The sequence below is a fragment of the Cynara cardunculus genome (genome assembly GCF_001531365.2).
Source record: "Cynara cardunculus var. scolymus isolate 2C chromosome LG 17, CcrdV1, whole genome shotgun sequence".
In the NCBI taxonomy this organism is placed as follows: domain Eukaryota; kingdom Viridiplantae; phylum Streptophyta; class Magnoliopsida; order Asterales; family Asteraceae; genus Cynara; species Cynara cardunculus.
Window position 1 is genome coordinate 33592618 of NC_037544.1, and position 10200 is coordinate 33602817.

The 10200-nt window shown below is 32.5% G+C and overlaps 1 protein-coding gene across 1 annotated transcript; it reads right to left on the bottom strand.

Annotated features, from left to right (window-relative positions):
* Positions 1-1983: 1983 nt before the first annotated feature.
* On the bottom strand, positions 1984-5323 carry LOC112501217 (AP2-like ethylene-responsive transcription factor AIL5). The gene is made up of 9 exons (XM_025104913.1): positions 5118-5323; positions 4628-5012; positions 4458-4540; positions 4118-4126; positions 3723-3811; positions 3548-3621; positions 3228-3278; positions 2889-2965; positions 1984-2802 (listed from the first exon to the last, which is right to left on the bottom strand). The coding sequence occupies exons 1-9, from the start codon at positions 5236-5238 to the stop codon at positions 2192-2194; spliced, it is 1500 nt and encodes a 499-aa protein (XP_024960681.1). The 5' UTR covers positions 5239-5323; the 3' UTR covers positions 1984-2191.
* Between the last annotated feature and the right edge of the window lie 4877 nt (positions 5324-10200).

Below are 10200 nucleotides of genomic sequence, written 5' to 3' on the forward strand. Positions count from 1 at the left end.
AACCTAATACGGTAGTCGTTGGTCTGAAATATAAAACCGATCTAGACTCAGACGTCAGTCAATCATTTTCAAAATTTACGATTCAAACTCAGTTGTCGATAATTTTTTAAGGTATCCAAAGTATAATAAAATGAAGGGTTTAAAAAAGAAATGAAATAAGGATTGAGAAAAAGGCTGCAAATAGAAATGATGGAAAGGGAACACCATTAGTAGATAGTAGATACCCTCTCTTATTTGAGTTAGATTCCAAACAAGGTAACGCCCCGTGCACCACTACTTACGCCTATATACACGGTCAAACCTGGTCAAACCGAATCTAGTACACGCCGAAAGCTATCAAGATTTAATATCATGCCCTAATTTTACATTTTTATTTTTCATAATTATATTTATTTTATATAAATATATGACAATAATTTATATTATATTATAAATCATTTGATAAAAAATTTTAAAAATTATTCTTTATGTATTAAGTATTGTTTATTAATGCATATTACTTAAAATTTGAGATTACAAATGAATTATGCATTAAGTACAACTTATTAAAACTCAATGTTTGAATTCGTGTAACTAACTATGGATAAACATAATCAAATAGAGGATAAACATCTTATTTTAAAATATAAAAAAATTAAAATATAATTAGGATAATTATCGAGTTTCTAACTGAATGTTTAATTATTATCTTTAACAAAATTATATTATTAAACCAAAAATAAATTACTTTGTTATTATACCTAAATTAAATTATAATAAAAAATTGAATTAAATAAGTTACACCAAAAAAACGAAAACTATTAGTTAATTTATTACTAATATCGAATTTTTTTTAAAAATTATGCTATTTTTAAATTTGTATTTCATTCAAAAATAAAAAATTATCACTTTTTCAAAACCACATAAAATTATATTACATCGATAGAGACAAATGATAAAAAATTAAATATTAAAATGGAGATTTATCTCGTTGCATTGCGCAAATACCCTTCTAGTATTCCTAAATGAAAATATTCCTTTTATAAAATCCAAGTTCATTGAGTTTTTTTTTTTTTTTTGTTTGATAATTTTAATTATTGTTGTGAGTAAAACCAGTTACAGAGTTAAGGGCAGACTAAAGTACGGTTTATAAAGAATTTGATCAAAGTAGTCCAAAAAAACTTGGTACTGTCTTCTGGACTCAAGTCGCGTCTTTTGGGGGGTGGGGATGAATTTAGGACCAATGGCCTAGACCAATCTTGGTTCGGTCTGGTCCATCCTGTTCAATTGGTTAGTCGGTATGTAACAACACATTATCGGTACCCAAATGACAAACATTAATCTATCAGATTAATAATTAATCTATGTGATCATCACAATGCATGATCATATCCCCTTGTGCACCTAGTTCTTTTCCGTTTGGTTTGGTTTGATTTATTAAATTCATATTTTTACTACTTATGGAACACCTCAATTTATTACTTATCATTAACCATCATTAAGGGGCCGTTCATTAAACGCTTACTTGGTAAGTGCTTACTGGATAATTTTTCTCATCGGATTAATATGACAAAGGCTAGAATCTTACCGGGTAAGAGCAATGAGAAAGATGGAGAAGAGTCTTACCCAGTAAGTGAAGATGACGACTCTTACCCAGGTAGATGCTTACCCGGTAAATTGTTGCATTCGATACGTTTTAATGTACTAAAATCTTACGCATCAAAGTAAATTATAATATTGATTTCTATCGCTAAGTACTTATTGGGTAAGCATTTGGATAAAAAAAAACCTAATTCAACCTTCGAGTTCTATCAACACACTTGATACAGGTTTTAGTTCTTTAGCTCATCGGTTTGAGATGATTTACAACACGTCATCTTTCTATATCATCGATTAGACTTGTACATCATCAACGGTTGTCGATTTATTTTCGGCTTTTTGGTCACAACCCTCGTGTCATGATCGTGTAAACGAGTCGAAAAGAAAGGAGATCGATTTTGAAGAACATTTTCTATTAATTATAATACGGGCAGTCAGTAAAGATGAAAAAGGCAAAAAAGCAGAAAAAATGAACACAAAACACATAAACCTAAATTAATGATACAAAGAACTTGGTGTTAGTAATAGTAACAGCAACAGTAGGTAGTATCATATCTGTCAACTTCTGCCACCCCCTTCTTTCATTCAACTCTCACTTTACCCTCCATTCAAATCATTCCATTCCAAATATGGGTGTCTGAAAAACTGAAAGATTTTGCTTGCCAGGTTGATTCGAGTGAAAAGACTGTTCTATCCAGTTTCCATAACTAGATCCATTCAAACCCATAGGGGTAGCCATTGGAATTGTTGATGTAGTACTTAAAGCAACACCAGTACCATTATTATTGTTCTCTTGCTCAACCAACCCTCCTCCGTTGTAGTAGCTTGTACTTGAAGGGTATTCCATGCTGTATGGTGTTGTACCTTGGTAAGAAGATGATGACATTTGTTGGTTTTGGTTGTACCCTAAGACTGAAGTCCAGTAGTCAGCCGATGGGTCGGGTTTCATTGGCATGGCAAAGCTTAGGATGTTTGAGGGTTGTGGTTGTGGTTGGGGTTGGGAGGTTGAGCTTGAGAGGTCTCGCTCGTCGGACCGCTGGTTTGGGTCGAGCCGAGATTGGTCCATTGAGGTCTTGGATTTGCTGCACATGCCACCGATCGGGAGGTTTTTGTTGGCGATGCTGTTCACGTCGTATCGGCTCATGTCAAAATTTGTCACAGCGTTTAGTCCTCGGAACTTGATGGCGGCTATGTCATATGCCTCCGCTGCTTCTTCTTGTGTACCTAAAATAAACAACAAATTCACGCTTAACATCATGACGACAAATTTTATATAGATGATGCCAATAACACACTCGGAAGGGACTCACTGAAGGTTCCGAGATAGAGATCTTTGTTGCCGGCTACTCTTCCGATTCTTGCTTGCCAACGGCCGTGTTGATGGTGCCTAAATTTTAGAGAACAGAAATTCAGTAGTGCATTACTTAAACCAATACCAATTATGTGAAGTGACCAAATAACTCCAAATCAACTTAAAATCAATGGTGAAAGTTATTGGTAACCCATAACTACGAGAGCTCACAAATCTAATTTTCTATTCACAGACTCGATGTTGCAGATAAAACGTACACAATCGACTTGGTTCTACAAAAGGTGTACGTTCGTACCGACACCAACAAACCAAACAACCATAGGAACAAACGAATTACCTTGTGACTCCTCTATAAATCGAGGCTCCCCTAGAAAACCCACTGCTTTTCCTGCAAATTTTCTCATGAATCAGTGACTAATTGTCGATTACCAAACGATACAATCATACCATCCCGAATACATCAATATTCCAGCTCCAAATGACCACAATCGATGACAAGTGTCATCGGACGATGGTCTATAAAAAGGTAAACCAAACCAAACCGAACCAAACAAAAGGATGTGGTACTATTCTGTGATCTAACCTGACATCTACCCTCAAAAAGTATTAACGGTTTATAAAAGCGATATACAGTAATTAAATTGACTATTTAATTACCTTCTAAGTGAAGCAACAAATTCTTGCCGAGTCATGTTCTTCATTTCTTCAAGCTCTTTTTCGTAGTTACAAACCTAAATTAATTAAGAAATGTAAATAAAATAAGGGTTCCAATTTTCTTTAAAATCAAAATAAAAAACCCTAATTTCAAATACAAGAATCAACGCATTCATACCGGAAAATTTGTGGTGGTGGTCGGACCCCAGTACTTGAGGGCTGCAAGATCATAAGCTCTAGCTGCTTTATCTTCCTTATCATATCCCCCTGATCAATCATATATTTATATATATATATATATATATATCAAAAACTAATTAATAAATTATATAATTGATTTTGATGCGAAAACAAGACTCGATGACGCAACCATCTCAAGAAACCACACCCTCCATTTGAATATATAAATCAAGCTACAGGGATGGAGTATTGATTAATAATTAAAAAAGATTCAAGATTGATGAATTAAAATAATTAAAAAGATCAATTAATCTATGATTCATTGCATGCAGAGATAATAATTTGAAGAAAAATTAAAAGGGTAAAAAGATTAAAATGGAGAAAAGAACTCACCCAAGTAAACTGAAGATTCATCAAGCAATCAGTACATGCAACAAAATCAAACAGACAAAATGATTAGAATTAGGGTTCTTGAAGAGACGCCATAGAAACGCGCACGATAGCATAAACCACGAAACAGTTTGTTCTATCGAAACCAGTGGTTTTATGGAAACCAGAAAATCCGAGCCGTTGATGGTTTCCTTTATTATTTTTTCTCGAGATAAGAACCTCATTGTAATAAATGAAATGAACTGATCAGTATGAGTCAGATCTCTGGTCTGTGCAACGGTGTATGTTAGTCGGTGCAGTTGGCGCATGTTAGATGTCATTGTTAGAGGCATGTATCTTTTACCTTGTCTTCCTTTCCTGCTTTGCCCTTCTCTTCTGCAACTATTATCCCATAAATGAGCTTCATATCTCCCCGTCCATCTGTGCCTTGAAGATTTTATTCAAAAAAAGATACAAATTTAAGCTCTTGTTTTTTCGATCTTTGGATTCATAATATTCGATAGAAATACTTACCTTGTTACACCACGGTAAATGGAAGTGCGTTGGCCGAAGGTATCGATAGCCTTTTTAGCCGGAGGGTTATCCTGCGGCGGCGGCGGTGGTGTTGGAGTTGGAGCCACCGCCAGCTGTTGATGCAGATGGTGGTGGTTGTCGGTGGAGAAACCACGGAGGAAGGTAGCAGCGATTGTCTTCAAGTCGGAGTCATAAATCGAAGCTGCGTCATGGGGTTGCATCGAGGACTGTGATTCATCTGGGAAATGACAAACATCGGGACCAGATCCACTGGAGGCAGCGGAGCCACAACCGCCGAGGAAGTCTTCCAGTTTGGGACTGCCGCCGGTGAGAATGGACAAATCATGTCGGCTGGTTGTTGTTCCAGTGGCATGATCTCCTTCAGCTGCAAAAGATTAAAAACCCATATTAAAGATCATTTCTTTTTGTTGATTTGAAGATGTGGGTATGAAGTTTGAGAGAGAGAGAGAGAGGGGAGATAAATAATTACGGTGGTGGTGGAAGGCGGTGGGTGGTGGTTGTTGAAAGAGGGTATTGGAGTTGGAAAGAGAGAAGGCAAGCCAGTTGTTGTTTTGATTCTGATGATGAGATTGAGAAGAATCCATGTTCATGATTTCTTGATAAGTGTGTGTGTGTGTGTATGTGTGAAACAAAGAGTTTGATGTTTTCTTCTGGTGTCTGAGTTTTTTTTCTTTGGGAAACAGCGTTGCTTATGTAATTTTATGTGCTTGGGAGAAAGGAAAGAAGGGGGGGGGGGGGGGGTTGAAGTTTTGACACGATTGAAGTGAAAGTAAAAATGGTAGTAAATGAAAACGAGAGGGGAGGTGATAAAGAAAAGGAGAATGTGAAATATTTTTTAGTTAAAAGTTGGAAAATATTACTCTTTTTTATTTCTTAATAGTTTCATATAGAGGTATGTTTTGAATCGTCAAGAGGTAAATTGTGTTTGGTAAAAAAAGAATCTGTTTATTGATAGTTTCAAAATCCTTTGAATGATTTTGGTTACCAAACAATTATAATTTATTTTGAACTATATCATGAGAGTCTTTTAGTCATTTTATACCAAAGCATTCAGCAACTGTCAAACAACCCCTAAATTTTACTCATTTAACAATAAAATTGGTGTTTTTTTTATTTATTTATATTTTTTTTTACATAAAAGTAGATGAGTAAGAAGGGTAAGAAATGAATTGCTATGTGAATAAAAAAAAGGGTATTAATAGCAAATCTTATAAGAATTATTACAAATCAAATGATTTTTATCCATAAAAATCACTTAGAGAATTTCCGTCAATGATTATTGATGGATTATCATGAAAATACAAATGGTTAAGCAGAATCTTATTTCGAGAAAATACCAACGAATCATCCAAAGAATACCCAGGTAACCTGTCACTGATCTGAAATACCCACCAACTTTTATGGCAGTTATGTGACCAATCACCCTTTAGCAATGAATTTCTTAAAGAAAATCTTATAGGCAAAAATGTTTCCATTTAGTAGGGAATAAAGAGTAGTTATTCATATGATAGATTTAGGAATTTTGCCAAGATGGTCCTCTTTAGTAAAACCAAAAATAGATATATGATGATATTATATTCATGGCAAAGTTCATTCAAGCCGTAACACTAACCTTTACATATTCAAACATAAACTCGTCATGTTTTCATTTTATAAAAATATCATTGATATTATTATCAACGTACAAAATTCAGGGCATGAACTAGATGATATTAGATCTTTGATAAAGTATGCCATCAAGTACAATAACACTAAGGCGGTGTTTGTTTTAAAAAAACTCTTTTAAGCCTCTTATGTCTAATTCGGTCAGACATAAGTCAATTCAAATTGTTTGTTTTTTTCAACTTTTCAGAGTCACTTGTATCTTACCGTGTTATGAAAAAGATAGACAAGACCTAACCCTTTAAACATCTCTTATCACTCAATCGACTTCCTTCCTCTCATCTCCCAGATGGCGCACGCATTTCCAAATCGCAAGTTTTATTTAGATCGCACGCATTTCCAAATCGCAAGTTTTATTTAGATCGATCCATGCTTTCTTGAAGAACAAAGTTATCCATCAATCTTTACCCTAATTTACAACTGGTTTATCGTCAGATCTCGTATAATAACGTTATATCCATTTTTGCTTTCTCCAAATCGCAAGTTTTCTCCTACTTAATCCAAGCTTTCTTCAAGAACATAACCAAGGTATCCATCAATCTTTACCCTAATTTACGTTTGTACATCGATTGGTGACTGGGTTTTGATTATTAGTGGATCTAGATCCATTTTTATGAGTTTCCATCTAAAAAGTTGAGTTTTCTTCTTTTCGATTAATGTTTTGAAGGTGGTAAACTGATAGATGTGCTACTACACAACCATTTCATTTTTGTTTCACTTTCTTTTTCAGAGACGAAATATGTTCTTCAACATTAAAGCAGACAACTTTCAAGTTCATATTACGAGCAGTCACCACATTATAAGTTATTAGCATTAAAACCACCATGATAATTTCTTTCCCAAATGGGTCTTAACTTTTAGATGTAACCTACAAAATATGGATGACACAACATTCATACGAACACTTACAAGCACAATCAACCGACTTGAATCCCTTTACAAATAGCTAAATTTCATTTACAACACAGTCAGATAGAAAGATAGGCAATAAACATCATAATATAGTCAAAACAAGGCTAGTTCTTCGTTCTTTTATCTTCATATAATGTTCATAAAATGATTTGAGTTGATTGTACATGTAATTTGAAGGGAATATCTCATTTTGTTCACATAATAGTTCCTTATGCTCTGATTTACTGCTTTTATCTTGTTCTGCTGGAGAGTTTTCTTGATTTTGGATTGGGTAAATGGTAGATCAAAACTAGCATTATGTTTGTTGCTTTTATTGGTTTTTGCTGGTTTTTGCTGGTTTTTGCTATTTTCTTGTCTTTTGTTGATATTTTTTGTAGTTTAATGCTGGTTTTTGTTGGTTAGTTGTTTGTTGCTATTTTCAGGGATAAAAACAGACAATTTTACATATTCAGACATTTGTTAGTATACAAAAACAAAAAAGTATTATTGATTCAAATTTCAGACTTTTTTTTTAAGTATATAATATTTATATACCGCAAATGCAACAAATAAACTCGCACACCCTCCTCACCTATGGTGAGGTTTGAACCCCTGACCTTCTAGAAGGCCAAGGGCTACAATACCGCTAGGTCAAAGGCTCTTTGGTTCAAATTTCAGACTTCAATACCACGTTTTATCAATCAGAAGTGAAATAAGACTTCAGAATTCTACATCTCTAAAACACAAATGTCACCTAAATAAAAATTGGGCCTTATTTAAACATAAACAAATTTCCATATGAGGCTCATTATTCATACCAACTTTATTCATATATCATTCAAATTTGGAGAACTCTCAGAAAATGATTGCTTAAGAAAAAAGAAATGATTTTTATTTTTATTTTTTCTATCAATGAAAATCCTTAGAATTAAATGTTTAGATGAGAAAATTAATATTTTATGAGTTGTATTGAATATTTTAGAAATATAAATAACATTGTAATTTCCAAAAAATGGAAATCTATTGTAGATAAACATATATATATATATATAGTGTATATATATATATATAGTGTGTATATATATATATATATATATATATATTTTTTTTTTTTTTTGAAAATTTACACTTTTGAGTCTCTGTTTTAGAAAATCTGTTGTAGATGCTTTAACTTTGCCTAAAAATATATGATGTCTATTTTGATAGAAGTTATTAAACTTTTTTGTATTAAAAGAATAATAAAACTATAAATCTCAAGTAATAACGGGAAACAATTAGGAAGGTCCTTAAATTGCGGATTTGGTCTCTATAGTTTGGTGGTTTTTATGAAAATAGTCCTTGAACTTCATTTATTACAGATTAGGACTCATCGTATGTCGTTTTATAACAAGTTGTTCCCTCTCTCTGACGGTCATCCAGTTTCTCCATTAACCTTGAGGGCATTTTTGTCCTTTTTTTTGTCTTTATTCGATAGACCAATTACGTAAAAACCACACAAACCACAGAGACTAGATTTGTAATAAGTCTAGAAAATAAAAAATATATATATAAACTTTTTCAAACTTTATTTTGTTAAATTAATTAATTGTTATTATGTATAATATATAATATTTTATTTCAAAAAAATATGTAGTATGTACGTATACACATGCGTACACGCACACACACATATATGTATACATAACGACGTTCAACCTTTTAGGGGAAACCCACATCCATCAACCATTAAATTAATTGCTTCAATGATGTGATTAAATGAACGTTTATTAACAATATTTTAAAAAAAAAAACCCAGAACCCCTAATGTTTATAAAATAAACAAAAATCTAACAAAACAAATTATTACCACATTGATATATATATTTTTCATCATTTTTTCATGATTTTTCGCTTTTTCATTTATTTGACGTTTTTCTTTGAACTCAAGTCTCTGTGTGTGTGTGTGTGTGCGTGTGTGTGCGCAAAATAAATGAAAAATCATAAAACCACGAAAAAATTGGATGGAAAAAATACATGAATATGGATGTCAAATGAGAAAAATATGATTGTTTTTTGGGTATAATTTATTCCCTTGATTTTTATTTATATTTTGTATTTCTTTTAATAAAAATAGGTGGGTGAGGTTTTTTAACTTAAAAAATATTATTGTAATCGTCACTTTAATTATATCCGTTAAATCAATTTATATAATGATTGATAATTCTATACTAAACCTCGCTATATATGTGTGTGCGCATGCAAACGCACGTATTAGACATACATAATATATTTTTTTTGAAAGAAAATATATTGTATATTAAAATAAAACTTAAAGTATAATAATCAATATATATTAAAGCATAACAATTAATTAATTTATTAAACTCAAAATATAAAAAATTAATTTTTTATTTTATTTTTTAGACTTAATTATGGATTTGGTCTATGGGGTTTTTATGGTTTTTACAAAATTGGTCCCTCGAGTAAAACAAAAAGAAAAAGAACGAAAATGCCCTCAAGGTTAAGGGAGAAACTGGATGACTGTTAAAAGGAAGGACAAATTCGTCACAGAAATACATACGACCAAAACCATTTTTGTAAAAACCACCAAACCACAGAGACCAAATCCACCCACAATTTACTCTAAAATTATTGATGTAAGAAAAAAATACCTGGGACCCACAAAAGACGACAATCATTGTGGAATTTTATGTAGATTTTTTATTTAACGAGTTGGTAATGATTTCGGCAAAAAAAAGAAAAAAAAAACTTTATTTAGCCTAAGATCAGAACAATGATTTTTGGTTAACAACAAAATTCAACCGAATATCAAAGAGGGGAGTAAGATATAAACAAATGAGAAAACACGACAATTTATATGTATCAAAGATGATATATGGGCATCAGAGTTTCAACCTAGAAGTGCAACCAAGCGGTGGAACAACAACCGTAGGTCATTGCCGACTTTGTTTTTTAGTTTGTGCTTGTGTTGGTGGCTGACGAAGTGGGGTTTCAGGGAT